The sequence below is a fragment of the Cervus elaphus genome, chromosome 12 (genome assembly GCF_910594005.1).
Source record: "Cervus elaphus chromosome 12, mCerEla1.1, whole genome shotgun sequence".
Lineage (NCBI taxonomy): Eukaryota > Metazoa > Chordata > Mammalia > Artiodactyla > Cervidae > Cervus > Cervus elaphus.
The window spans coordinates 20,786,323-20,801,095 of record NC_057826.1 but is presented as its reverse complement, the minus strand read 5'-3'; the positions used below and the strand labels follow the sequence as shown (position 1 = coordinate 20,801,095).

The 14,773-nt window shown below is 49.2% G+C and overlaps 1 protein-coding gene across 4 annotated transcripts in view; it reads left to right on the top strand.

Moving 5' to 3' along the window:
* Positions 1-14,773, top strand: part of SMOC1 (SPARC related modular calcium binding 1) — a 141,382-nt gene that overhangs the window by 115,151 nt on the left and 11,458 nt on the right. For all 4 annotated transcript variants that reach the window (XM_043921054.1, XM_043921053.1, XM_043921052.1 and 1 more), the window contains exons 8-10: positions 6,526-6,718; positions 7,286-7,368; positions 9,395-9,500. In XM_043921054.1, the coding sequence (XP_043776989.1) occupies positions 6,526-6,718; positions 7,286-7,368; positions 9,395-9,500 (382 nt within the window). The remainder of the gene's footprint in view (positions 1-6,525; positions 6,719-7,285; positions 7,369-9,394; positions 9,501-14,773) is intronic.

Here is a 14,773-nt window from a genome sequence, read left to right as displayed (position 1 = left end):
CTTTTCTGACCTCTTCCTGAGGCTGCCATGGTGCCAGCACACATCCAGTCCCAGGGGCCAGGAAGTCCCTCGACCCCCTCTGCATCCTCTCCGTGAGCCCCAATCTCCTGTGTTACCCTGGATCCCACATTAGATCTGAGACCCCAGAAGCACTGATCTCTCTCAGGACGCTGTCGTCAGCCCTGTCCCCGCCCCACTCCCCTGTCTGCAGTATAGGTGGTGCTTGGTCAAGGCAACCTGAAAAGCTGCCTTTAACTCCCAGCTGATCCTGCCCTCGGAGGAGAGCTTCTGGTTCTTTCTCTGGGGAGATGGCATTATTCACTGAGGCACCTTTCCTGCTACATGTTTCTGAGACCTATGACTCTTCTCAGCTTTTCTGTGTATGATTTTCTAGAAGATTGGGCTTTTTTCTTGGTCTCATTTTTCATAGGGACCCAGTGATGACTAATTTTAGGGGCCAACTTGACTAGGCCACAGTAATCAGTTTGGTCAAACAGTAGTTTGGATGTTGCTGCAGAGGTATTATTTTAGACATGATTAACTTTTATAATCAATTGAGTTGAAGCAAAGCAGATGGCCTTCTGTGGTGTGGGTGGGCCTCATCCAATCAGTTGAAGGCATTAAGAGTGAAACTTGAGATTTCCTGGAAAAGAAGGCATGCTGCCTCCAGACTGTGACATAGAAATCCTGCCTGAATTTCCAGCCTGCTGGCCTGACCTATTGATTTTGGACTAGAGACTGCCCCATCACTCTTACCTGAATTTCTAGCTTGTCAGCTTGGAACCAGATCTTTGAAATAAATCTCTCTCTCTCCACATATATAGCCATATCCATATATATATATATATTTTTGTTTGTTTGTTTTCCTATTGGTTCAGTTTCTCTGGAGAACCCCCGCCACTACTGACGTTCTCTGAGTGCTGCCTCTTCTCTCCTCCCATCTCCCTCTGGGTCTCCATCACTATATGGTTCCCTGGCTCTTTCTCCAAACAGTTCAAGATATGCCTGGCTCATCAATACCTGCTCACTCGGGCATTTGGTTACCCAGCCTCCCAGCTTTTCTGTCTGTTCCTTCCTTCAGCAGCTTCTCTGGAATGCAGCAGCCAGAGAGAAAGACCAGTCCAAGGACCTGAAACTTGAATCTTTTCATGTTTATGTTTGTTGGACACTTTTTTTTTTAAGTAAAGAAGAGAAAAGAAACAGATGATAAAGAAGAAAATGTTCCCAGAAACAAAGGATAAACTGTGGGCTAAAATCGAGATGGAGGGTTAGCTGAGGGTTGAAATTGTTCACGCTCTCCATTGCTCCTAATTACCATGGGTCATTGAGAGGCGCGGAGGCAGGGACTGGCTGTAGCAGACAGGGCTGTTCTCCACACTCCTCCTGTCTTGGCTGGACACCCGAGAATCTGCACCCTGGGCCTGCAGACAGGGCTTGTCTGTCTGGTTCAGCCTGGTCTCTCTCTCCCCGGCCCCTCTCCCTGCCCACTCCCACCCAGGCGCAGTCCTGCTTTGCTCCGCTGCTATGTGATTGGTGGGGAGGGCTGTGTGCTTTCCGGAGGCAAGAGTTGGACCACATTTTCATTCCTTCCACGGGCTACTCCTCTGTTGTGTTTCTTCTCTCAGGCAGCCGGAGGTTTGTGAGTGAGAGTGGAACGACCCATTGCCAGGTGGGGAGTGAATCGGCTTTCACTTGTTGTCTGCACTGTCTCAGAATGGGATTAGAAGGGCTGAGTGTGCCTGAGTGCAAGAATGTGTGGTTAGGTATTCCCGAGTCGCCCTGAACAAGCCCTGCCTGTTCCTTCTCCCCCGATGTTTATGTCTTCCCAGTGTTTACAGATGGTCCCAGCCCATTCTCAGAGTTATCAGGCCAGACCTTCGAATCTTCTCATCTTTCCCTGAACTTCCCTGAGCAGAGATTGAATGTTTCAGAATAGTGAGTGTCAACTTCTGAGGAGCTTCGTTTCTGAACCAGTGGCCAGACCCTTGAAGTAGGTCCCCTGGCTTGCATTCTGGAAGGTGACTTCTTCACAGTTGTCAATTTTAAGATTTGTTTGGGAGTGACTGAGAAGGGCAGAGGGTAGCAGTGGCCCTGAGGGTGGAGCTGTCTTCTTGGTCTTCAGATGCAGAATAAGCTTATGCCTCTCCTTATGTACTGATCAGTGCTTGCATGACCTCTGGAGAAGCACTAAAGGGATAATTGATTGATTGATTGGTTGAAGGGTCCGAGAGGGCTGCAATACTTGTGGGGTATATAATACTTATGGGATAATTTGGTAAAGGGGATTCCGAGGTGGCACAGTGGTAGAGAATCTGCCTGCCAATAGAGGAGATGCAAGAGACTCAGGTTTGACCCTTGGGTCAGGAAGATCCCCTGGAGGAAGGCATGGCAACCCACTCCAGTATTCTTGCCTGGAGAATCCCGTGGACAGAGGAGCCTGGCGGGCCATAGTCCATGGGGTCCCAAAGAGTCAGACATGGCTGAGTGACTGAGCACGTGCACACACACAATTTGATAAAGAGTTGAGCAAGTCTAAGTGTTTCAGTTATCTAGTGCTGGGTAACAGACCACCCAGAAATGTAAAGGCTTACAGCAAAAATAATTTATTCTTTCTACAGTGTTAGTGGTGGTTCCTTGATGGATTGTGGCTTCACTTACTCCTGGACTTGTCCAACTGGAGGGTCACCTGGGCTGGGATGTCCAGGATGACCTCACCCTCACACCTGGTGGGTGGTGCTGGCTGTGGGTTGGACCCCTTTGGTTTTCTTCCATGTGGCCTTTCATCCTCCAGGAGGATGGACTGCCTTCCTTATGGAGTGGTCTCAGGGTGGACTGCAAGAAAGGGCAAGTGGAAATTGTAAGGAGTCTTCAGGCCTAGGTCTGGAAACTGTATACTGTCACCCCTGTCCTTTCCACTGGTCAAAGCAAATCAGAGTCAGCACGGAGGGTCTATCCAATGGCATGAATACAGGGAGGTGCAATCCACTGGTACCATCTTGTAACTGTCTACAATACCAAGTAAAAGATAAACATGTTAGAATAAAAATCAGATTAGCCTATGGCAGTGAGAGCTGATATTTAAGAGAGATGAAGGCCATGGCCTGGGAACAGACTGTTTGGGCCAGAATGCAGGCTCTGCCACTTCCTCATTATTGATCCTGGGGAAATCACACAGCCAGTCTTCTCAGTGAGGATAATAGTATCGCTTGTCATAGAGGCTCGTGTTGAGTTTGAGTTAACAAAAGTGCCCAGTACTGACCTGGGCACGTAGTAAACACTCTGAGAGCAGTTAGCTATTATTATTCATGTTACTGTCTGTCAGTGGTGGGTGAGTTACAAATCTGGCTTTAGGTGTTCTGGTTCAGAGGTAAAGAGGGAAAAATATGAGGGTATGAAGTCCGGAGTGTGCTCTAGCGGAGAAAAATTGTTGGTTCAGAAGAAGCAGTGCTGTGTCAAAAGGGTAAGTATGGGTTTTTACACATTTACTTTTGAATGCACTAGGTTTGTGGCAGTCTGCAAATGGATTGGCTGGAAAATCTTCACACCATAAAAATAAATGTACTTTCCCCTAAAAGCAAATGATTAGAGGCAACAGCCTCTGTCTAGAGTTCAGCAAGACAGGCTTGATTGTCAGAGCCCTTGACCCGAGCCCCCGCTTTCCTCTTGCCTGGCTGAGTAAACTTGGGAAAATTTGTGAATGTCTCCTGGTCTATAAAGTGGCAAAGGGACTTTGGTGTTCCAGTGGTTGAGAATCTGTCTTCCAATGTAGTGGACGTGGGTTAGATCCCTGGTCAAGGAACTAAGATGCCACAGGGCAACTAAGCCCATGCATCACAGCCCATGCGCCACAACTAAGACCCAACACAGCTAAATAAATAAATAAATGCATATTTTTTAAAAAATAAAATGGGCATAATAGCAGTACCTACTTCACAGGGACAAAGAGATTAGGCAAGTGAAGTCCTTATTCTACTGCCTGGCACATGCTTCTCAGTGAATATTTGCTTTGACTATTATTAGTATAAAGAGGATTTTAGGGGAGATTTTCTCTCTGTTGGAAGACAAACTCTCCGTGTTTTCTTTGCAAACGGTTAGTACTATGATTATAAGCCTTTCCTGCCTCTTTCTTAGAGAAGCACTTGGACTTGCAGAGATCATCATAAAGTAATAAGCAAGCAAGCAAACAGAGAAAAAAAGTAATAAAGTAATAAACCCTGCGTTTAGTCTTTTCTCAAATTCCACTGCTAGCCCCCTAGTTTTTCCAAATTAGCGCGCGTCATCATTTGTATGGTTTTATTCTCCATGGAACTCCATGCAGCCTCTATGGAAGCGGGCTGCAAACATCTCAGAACAGCCTTCAAGGACGTCCAGAAATCTGTCGACAGCCCCCAGACTACGGGTTCCCACCTCTCCTCCGCTGGCTCCTCTCCACATCCCTGCAGTCTCAGGATCCCCGATGGTGTGAAGTCAGGCCCATCATTTGCTCTGTCCCCAGGGAATCTTTCTCCACCTCTGTTCACATCTCGCCTTCCATCTGATTTATGGCTTTAGAATGTTGGCCTGGAGGATCTTATAATTTAAAGTCTCTGTCAGAGGTTGTTACATGAACGCAGGGCCAGTAAAAAGCTGTTTTCTTTTGGTTTTGCTCATCTGTCACTTTTTTTTTTTGTGGCATGAAATACGAGGTAGGAAAATAAAGTTACCCACTTGGGGTTGGGAGAGCTATTGAAACACTCTTGTGTAATCCTCTGGAAGGTGCCAGGCTCCATCCTAGCCAGGGGCCCTATTCAAAATTCTGGGTCTTCAGGCTAGGTCTCCCCAAAGGCCCCCTCTCTCCAACAGTTCATGTCTCTTCCCTGAACTGCCTCTAGGGGCAGTTCTGGTGGTAGTTATAACTGGGTTTAGAATCATAAGTCTATTGTCTGTCAACTGTTCTAAACTGTTCATCTAGCCAAGGAGATTCTGTTCAATTTTGCTATGTTTGCATTATGAAAACAGTAATTCCTTTTTTTTTTCATTTTCCATATCAGAATTATATTTTAATAGCAAATATGCTATATATACACCTTCTGATATTTTTATGCCCTTAAGGAAATACTCCCTCACCCTGCAATGAGAATTTTTCAGCCTATTTTCTTAGGAGACCAGAAATCATTTCCCCATCATCTGACTTTCCGCTAAGACAGCATTGCATCTCTGAACACCTACAGTCTGCTTTGACATCTGTACGGTTCGTGTGTATCATTAACACGGCCATTATTTCAAAGGGTTTGGCTCCATCAGAGTTGAGCTTCTGCTACTTTCATCCATTTGTTCAGTGAGCAGGATGAATCTCCACATTGCTGATGCCAACTTCCTAGCTCTCCGAGTGGATTTTTGTAACACACTGTGAAAAAGTCACGGGATATCCAAGGTGATTCCTGTCACATTCTTCAGGAGGAAAGTTGTGGAATACTGTTCACGAGACAAATAAAGTGATGATAAAGTAAATGAATAAAAAGAGAAATAAGTAGATCAAAAACAGTGGTACGAGTTTATGATATGGTCCCTTTTATTGTTTAAAAAAAAAAAAACCTCGTAAGCGTGGGCATATGTATTTGCATGTGTGTACATGCAAAAGAAAAGATCCAGGGTAGGTGGAACTTAACTTTGGTGGGGTAAGAGATTCTTCAAATATTTCTTTATAATGAGAAAAGAAACCCAGTGCTATTTATTTTTAATAACTAAGAAGCAAACCAATAAAACCCACGTAGTATCAACAAAAAACAAGAAAGGGAAGTCGGGCCGGTTGACTGGTCAGGGGCCGTGGGCTTCTAAAGCCCCTGGTGCACAGGGCACCATGTAGTGCCTCAAGCTGGGCTTGACTCTGGGAAAACTAGGTTTGGCTGTTCAGACATGCTGGCATGGTTTCTGAGGCCGCTGAGTGCAGACACCTTCCTGTGGGAAGGTGTGTTGTGTAATGGAAGCAGGGTTGTGTAATCAGCTCAGCTCCATGCAGCCTGCTTTGTCCGGCTCTGGTGGAGCCCTGGAAGGAGTGGGTTTGGGCCTTCTTCCTGCTCCTCTAGGGGGCCGGGCATCAGAGCATCTTCCCACCCTGAGGATGGTGACTGTGGCCCTGTCCTACTGGCTCTGGGTTCGGGAGAATGTCCACATACACGGGTATTCCTGCCTCAGCTGTCAGCTCGCAGGGCTGGAGCTAGGAGACACGAGCAGGGACTGTTCTGAAAACAGTCAGGAGATTCCACTCCGAGGCCAACCGCAGCTCTGATGAAGAGAAGCCCTGCCTCCCTGGCTGCCTTGCAGCTGCTGGAGCCTACTGACATGAATGCTACTGCAGCCTGGCCATGCGAGGGTCAGAGTGAAGTGCTCTGCGCCTCCAGCTCCTCACTCAGGGCTGGCGTGGGGGACCTGGCTCCCCTTGGTGATTCACCACTCAGCCATCATCAGTTCCTGGGGGCCAGGCCGGGTCCTGGCAGGGAAAGCATAGGAGTGGGAAGTCACCACGGGCTGTGTCTTTACTTGCAGAGAAAGTTCACTCGTGTGACCAGGAGAGACAGAGTGCCCTGGAAGAGGCCCGGCAGAACCCCCGCGAGGGCATTGTGATCCCCGAGTGCGCCCCTGGGGGACTCTATAAACCAGTGCAGTGCCACCAGTCCACTGGCTACTGCTGGTGTGTGCTGGTGGACACCGGGCGTCCGCTGCCGGGGACCTCCACGCGGTAAGCCTCCGGAGCCCGTCCTGCCCCTCAGATGGGCCCCGGGGCAGGAGAACCGGCTTCCTGTTAGGCTGGCGCTGCACATCTCCCGGATTTATTGTCCTGGCCGGGTGGGAATCGAGACCCTCGGGGAGCAGCATCTTTGCTCGTGGGCGGATGAGGTTCTGGTAGAAAGACCTGGATCTTGGGTTCTGGTCACAGGACTGGCCTTTTCTAGCTGGGTGGCCTTGGGGAGAGGAGGTAATCTCTCTGAACCTCAGTTCACTCAGGCAGGTTATTGCCTTGCCTGAGTCACTAGGTGCTATGGGTCAAAAAGATCCTGTGTGCAGACATAAAGGGATACTACTCTACTTGAGTAGCTGAGACGATGTGGCAACATGCCTGAATGTGTCTCTGTAGAGACGCTGATGCTGGGATTGCCCTGTAGCTAGTGGACAGTGTGGGAGATATTTTGCCACCAGCTCTGGGTGCTGTAGGCTTAGAGATCACACAGACCATTGCTGGTAGTCGGGGCTGAGGTTGACTCAGGTTCCAGCCTCTCCTTACCCCCTTGCCTCTCTCTCTTCTCAGCTACGTGATGCCCAGTTGTGAGAGTGATGCCAGGGCTAAGAGTGCGGAGGTGGAGGACCCCTTCAAGGACAGGGAGCTGCCAGGTAGGAGATGACACTGCCTCTTGCTGACATCTTCACCCTTTCCTGTCCCACCACCCCCTCATTGTGCAGAAGCGGCGCCCGCCTCTGGGTCTGTTTCCTCATCTGTAAGCTGGGGCAGGGACGGACAGTGGGCAGGGGCATGGCAGGAGCCACAGGGTTGGCATCCAGCCTGGTATTTGTCCCTAATTAGTCCTGAACTCTTGAACACACGGTTTCTCCTCCTTGCTCTTCTTTAAAGATAAAAAGTCTTTAAAATGTAGTCTTTGGCTTAAAGGGCTTCCCAGGTGGCGCTGATAGTAAAGAACATTAAAAAATGTGGGTTCAGTCCTCTGGGTTGAGAAGATCCCCTGGAGGAGGTTATGGCAACCCACTCCAGTATTCTTGCCTGGAGAATCCCAGGGACAGAGGAGCCTGGTGGGCTGCTGTCTGTGGGGTCGCACAGTCGGACACAACTGATGCAACTTAGCAGCAGCAGCAGCAGGGTGATTGGGACAGTGATCTGGGGGCTGTGGACCCTTTTCCCCAGGGCTGCGAAGAGAAACTAACTCTCAGGGATAGGCTGCCCTGCAGGGCGTGGTAGTGTCCGTTGCCAACCCTGTAGAGTGCCTTTGCAATGACCCCTGGTGGCCCAGAACTGTCCCTGGAGTATGGCACAAGAGGCATAGGCAGGGGCCAGGGCCTCTGAAGGGCTGCTGGGCTGGGTCTCTCTTATTTACCGTGTTCTCTGCCAGTGAGTTACAATACGATTACTAAATATTGATGGCTCGAAACACTGTTGTTTTAATCAGGTCAGTGCTGGTGGGAGCTCCCACTGTTCCCATCAGGACTCCAAAGGAGAACTGAAAACAGAGGCTCTTGAAAGTCCGGGGGTTCCCAAGTGAGGTTTGTAGAAATCACTCTGTCATGAGAACAGAGTCATAGAGACCAGTGTCCCTCTGTCTAGCCATCCCTTCCACAAATGTGAATCGAGATTTCGCTGTGTGCCAGGCGCTGAGTATGTCTAGTAATCAAAACGGAAGTGAAGCTTGTGTAGTATGGGAGACAGAGTATACAAATAAAGGAATACACACACATGAAGAAGATGGTGACAGGTACTCTAAAGGGAAAGAGTGAGGTGCTGGGAGAAGGGCAGGAAGAAATCTGTGGCTTCACTGAGAAAGTAGCATTTAACCAGACACCCGGGGGAACTGCAGAGAGAAGAGAATGAAGTAGTTGTTGCAGAGAGGAGAATTGTAGGTAGTGTTGAGGGCCTGTTTGGGGCTGGTAGTCATGAATTTACAGGAAAACCATCTCTCCAGTGGTGTGGTGGTGTTTATACCAGCAACATTCAGCTCTGGGGGTGTGGATTTGGAGAAGGCATATCTGTGCGAAGGTTCATCCATGTTGGGGTTTTGCGGGAGTCCCACCATGAGGAATAAACAAAGGATTTGAGAGTACTTCTAAGGGAGGGTTGATCATTATAATCTAAGCTGGCTGAGGAGAGATGTAAAAAAAAAGGAAGAGGTTCTTGGATAGATAAACTGGTAGGTCCATTGAGTCAACTTTGACCTTGGATTTCTCTGCATTCCTAGTGCCCTTTTGGCAGCTGGTCCTTGCCTCTGGAGGAGCCTGGTCTCACTGTAACACTTGAGTTTCCCAGTAGACTATGGACTTTATGAGGAGAAGAGCCCTGTCTAGTATATTCCTAACATATACCATAGTGCCTGAGTTAATACTCAGCAAAATTTTGTGGATTGGAAGAACACCGAAAGCTTTATTGTTCATGTGGTCTGATGGTCCCTTGTGGGCTGTGGGGAGAGGAACTCTGGAGGTTTATGAGAATCATCTGGGGCTTCCCTGGCTCAGCTGGGAAAGAATCCGCCTGCAACACGAGAGACCGAGTCATCTGAGCTGTGGACAATTCCCAAAGTGGATTTGGCTGGACAAGAAGGACTTGGAGAAGTTGAAGAAACAGTGGTAGTGGAGGAAGCTGTTTTACTTGATCATTTACCTGGCACGTGCCTTCAGATCTCACTTTGTCTTTCAGGCTGTCCAGAAGGGAAGAAACTGGAATTTATCACCAGCCTACTGGATGCCCTCACCACTGACATGGTGCAGGCCATTAACTCAGCAGCGCCCACTGGAGGTGGGAGGTGAGAGCGTGAGCAGGGCTCGGGCCCAGGGGGACCTCGGAGCCCCTGGTCTTTTAGATGCTGCAGGATGCTGAGAGAGTGGGGAGGCCTTGTGGGTAGCGCAAGGGCTGGAAGTTGATCCTTTTCCTGAAACCATGTAGCTGTGACTTTGTCCAACCTTCTGCCAAAAATCTCACCACCCCTCTCCCCTTTCCAGTCCTTGGGAGTTGCTTTTCTCTAGCTTGTAGTCACCTGATTATAGGTAAGTCCAGGAGTGTCTGGGACTTCCCAGGTGGTGCTAGTGGTAAGGAACCCACCTGCCAATGCAGGAGACATAAGAGACATGGGTTTGATCCCCCCATCAGGAAGATTCTCTGGAGAAGAGAATGGCAACCCACTCCAATAGTCTTGCCTGGAAAATTGCATGGACAGAGGAGCCTGGCAGGCTACAGTCCATGGGGTTCCAAAGAGTCGAACATGACTGAAGTGACTTAGCATGGCACGCACCAGGAGTGTCTGGAGACTTCCAGCACTTTAGTCTCAGCAGTGGATGCGTTAGAGTGAGTCCAGAATGGCAGGAAGTGGGGTGGGCATGTGATGGGGACAGCAAGGAGGAAGTCTGGAGCACTGCTGGTTTTCTTTTCTGAGGAGGCAGGAGCCACATGCCTGAGAATCCCAAGGGACTCCGAGTGTTGGGATTGGACACTACCATAGTGAAACCCTACCTAAATCAGGAGCTGATATGCTGACCAAGGCAGTCCTGACACAGGGCCAAAATCCACCTGCTCCTTAATGACCAGCATCACCAGCGCTCACTGATTTGGGCCCACTGGGTCGGTTGGAGCACGCATGCTCAGACCTATTGAACATGCCTGGCACAACAAGCCCTGGGCTAGGGATTGGGAATCCAGGAATGTGAGGCATGTCCTTATCTTCAAAGAATGCACCTAGTGGGAATACTATGCTGTGGACAGATACAAACTCTGTGGTAAGTGCTAGATCAGAGGTGAAAGAACAGAGAAGGGTTTGCTCATTCAGTCTGGAGGAATCAGAGAAGGCTTCCAGGAGGAGGTGATACCTGAACTGAATTTTGAAGGACAGGTAGGACTTAGCTAGTAAAAGAAGGAAAGCCATTCTAGGAGAAAAAGAAAGAACATTGTGACCCCAGGCAAGTGCATGGCCATAGTTCAGTATGGCTGGGACGGGGCGGATGGAGGAGGAGAGGAGAGGATGGAGAAGATGACAGAGCTGGTGATGACACAGAGAAGGAGGTGGGAACCAGGTCCCAAAGGGCCCATGAGATGTGCTTCCCAGTATGAAGCCAGAGAGGGAGGCTTGGCAGAGGTGGGGGGTGTTCAGGCCCCTGTAGCAACAGGAAGTACCATGTGCTTGGCAGGAGTGAGCAGCCTGACTCTGAGCTTGCGGGGCTCACCAAGGAGGCAGGGCTGATTCCTCCGCATCTGCCCAGATGCAGAACTGTCAACGGGCAAGGAGTGCCGCCCTGAGGCCCACCCAGGCCCCCAGGCCGGTGGAAGGGTGACTGCCTCAGCGGTGATCAGCGCAACCGCAGGGCGTGTATCTAGGGTGGGAACCAGGACGCCCAGCACCGCCGTCAGCACTTCTGTGTCCCAAAGCAGACGAGGGCAGCGGCCCCCCACTTTTTTTTTTTTTAAGCGTGCAACTGTTTTCATTATATTCACAGAGTGGTACAGTTACCAGCCAAAATTTCACAACATTTTCATCAACCCCCAGAGAAACTCTGTACCCATTAACAGTCACTCCCCAGTGGCCCTCCCCCAAACTGCTACTGCTACTAATCAACTTTCTGTCTCTATGGATTTGCCTACTCTGGACATTTTACATAGATGGGATCACACAGTGAATGGCCTTCGGTAAAAACCATTTCTGTCCCATCATGGTGAGCGCAGAGACTGCCTTGTGGATTGCCACTCTAGGAAACCCCCGGTTTGGGGTTGCTTGCCCTCAACAACCCCGTGGTCCTGTGAGGTCTGAGGTTGGTTTGTTTTGCTCACCCTGTGATTGGGGCCAGGCCTCCCCCACAGCAGGAGGAACACTTCACTGAGTCTGAGAAGATGGAATCAGGGTCTGACAGGTCAGCAGATGGGAACTGCCCAGAGGTAGTGCTCAGCCACTGGAGGTCTAAAACAGAAAGCTGTGTCCTAATCTCTAGGAAGAGGGATGGGAAATTATGAACAGGCATATTCAGGATTGTACGCTTTTTTGCTTTTCATGATTGAAATGTGAAAACATACCTGTTGTTTCATTCAAAAACGAGTATGAGATATTTATGTTTTTTTAGAAGAGAGGGACTAAAGAAACAAGAAGGGGGCATGGCCCTAAAAATCCCAGGTCTGGATCCTCTCAGCTCACAACTCTTCTGGGCTACTAGCTCTGACGCATCCCTCAGGGAGCCTGCCTGTTGCTTGTACGTGGGTCCTAAGGAAACAGCACTTCACCCTCCATCCTGTTTGCTTCTGCAGGAGGCCAGCCCTTGCGCCTTGCCTGGCCTCAGATCCAAGCAGGCTTCAGTGACAGGGAAAGCAGAACTCAGCTGGGTCCTGGGCCAGGGGGGTCAAAAGCACAGGTAGGCCTGCTGCCAGGGCAAATTCAGATGGATGCTCTGCCCTCAAATTGCAGGGTGAGGAAATTTTTACAGAAAATAAAAACTAAGAAGTTTATAAATGCTTTTAATCCTAGTGTGTCCTTAGGGAAGTGATTTTCTTCTTCTTTCCAAAAAAATCTCTTTTAGGTATAATGAGAGTTGGAAGAAATTTTTTTTTTTAAATATTCTTTCCTAAACATGTTTTTCATTTTAAGCTCATATGAACTTGACCTTGTTTGGTTTTGATGAGAATGAAAGGTTTGAACTGCATTTGGTAATTGTGTTACCTGGAGGCTATACTTGTAATCAAAAGAGAGACAAGATGAATCGAGAAGTAGTTTAGAGATCAAGGGAGTCGGGGTGGGCCTGGTGGGGAGAAGGAGAGAGGAGTGGTTATACAGGGGGGTAGTTGGTCAGGGTTACTGGTTTTACTGCATTTAAATCCCTCTCAGATCTCCCTATTATATTGGGTTGGCCAAAAAATTCATTCGGGTTTTTCCATAATTTGTTACGGAAAAACCTGAGTGAACTTTGATGTCGACCCAGTGTTTAGGAAAATCAAGCCTTCACTCTGACCGTGAATTGGCTCTGAAGGATGGTCTTGATGGCGCTCACCCTCCTTTTGTATGCCACTACCTCCCATCAGTACATGCCAGCTGCCGCTGGTCCTTCTCAGGTGCTCAAACAGGCCAAACTCTCACCACCCCAGGGCCTCCATGCCAGCTGCTGCCTCAGCCTGAAATGTGAGTCCCTTATCTTCCCGTGACTTGCCCCGCTGTTCCATTTAAGTATCACCTTCTTAGTGACCATCCGAACGAAAGGAACAGTCCTGTCACCTATCATGACACCTCTTTCTAATTTTCAGCCTAGTGCTTATCACTACCTGATGTTTTGCTGGTTTGTTTATTTATATCTGTCTCACCCCACCCAATGAAAATTGAAGTTCGATGAGAAAAGGAACATTTTTCACCTTCTTCCCTGCTGTATTCCTGGAGCTCAGAAAAGTGCCTGGCATACAGTAGGTGCTCAGTAAACGTTTGTTAAATGAATAAATAGCCAGAAGGATGGGTGGGTAGATGGATGGATCCCTGTCAGGCACAGAGAGGGATGTCTCAGTGAGGCCTCTTTTCCTTGAGGGTCTGAGGGTCCAGCAGTTACTTCAAGACTAATTATGAGGCCAAACCCAGCCCTGAAGTTCACTGCCACCAGAGCTTTACGGTGCCCTGGCTGGGCCCACGGGACTTGGGTGCTGTGTGGACAGCCCCTGGTCAGGTGCTTTTCTAGGACAGAAGAGCAAAGTCAGAGGAGCAGGACCCGTGAAGAGAATTAGGGAATCCAGGCTGCCTGGGTTTGGGCCTTGGCTCTGAATTCAGGCAGAGTTGGGACTGCAAGCATGAGGTCAAGGAAGCCACAGCTGATCCCTCCTGTATCCTCTTGGTCTGGCAGTTACAGCTGGACATCAGCTGGGGCCAGTGGGAAACAGACTATTTAGTGATATTGGGAAGAAGGGACGGGGGGATGCTTGGGCTGAGTAGAAGAGAGGGTGTCTTCATCCCAAACTGCCACCTGTCAGACTTGGAGATTTTAGCTTTGCACAAACTCTTATATCTCACACCCAGGGTAAGCTCTGTGCTGGGTTTTGGGGACATACAGGGATGCAGGCTTGGTTCCTGAGCTGGAGGAGCTCCTGGGAGAAGAGCTATGTAGTCAGGTGAGTGCCCTGTAAAGCCAATGTGATAACAGAGGCAGATGAAGTCATGCAGGCAGGGACTCAGGGGAGGAAGGCACGTGAGAGAAGGCTTTCCATAGGAGGTCATGTTTAAGCCACATCTTCACTTACGAATGAGACAACGTCCTGACCTAGATGGACCAGGAGTAAGGATTCCCAGCAGAGGAACCCTTGGGATAGTGAGGTATGAACAAGGTAGGGGCTGTGGGTTTCCCTGGTGGCTCAGATGGTAAAGAATCTGCCTTCAATGCAGGAGACCCAGATTTGATCCCTGGGTTGGGAAGATCCCCTGCAGAAGGGAATGGCAACCCACTCCAGTATTCTTACCTGGAAAATCCCATGGACAGAGGAACCTGGTGGACTACAGTCCATGGGGCAGCAAAGACTTGGACACAAGTGAGCAACTAATATACACACACATACACACACACACAGGGTCTGTGGAAGGAATCGTGAGCGGAGTTTTAGGCTTGGGGGGCAGGTTGTAGGAGATGAGGCTGTAAAGTTGGGCAGAGCCCAGACCCTGCTGGACCTTGTGATTCATGCCAGAGAGGCTGCCGGGAGTCATGGGGTTAGATGGGCATTCCTATGGGAGCTGGATGGGAGGGATGCTGGATGGGGCAGGAAGGGTGCAGCATCATCTGAGTGAAAGGTGATGAGAGCATGGATTAAAGATGTCGGGGGGTAGGATCATCTACTGAAGTTCAAGTAATGAAATCAATAGGATTTGAAGACTTGTTGGATGTAGGGAGTGGAAAAGAGAGATGTCTACTTCCTTTTCTGGCATCTGGCTTGATTTGGGGGGAAAGCAGTGCTGCCCAAATTTAAAAATAGGCCAAGTGAAAGGGGTACCCATGGAAACATCTGTGGCTAGAGCTTGAGAGGGGGCAGCCTGCAGGTATCATTGCATGTGTGTCTGACTCTTGGCGACCCCATGGACTG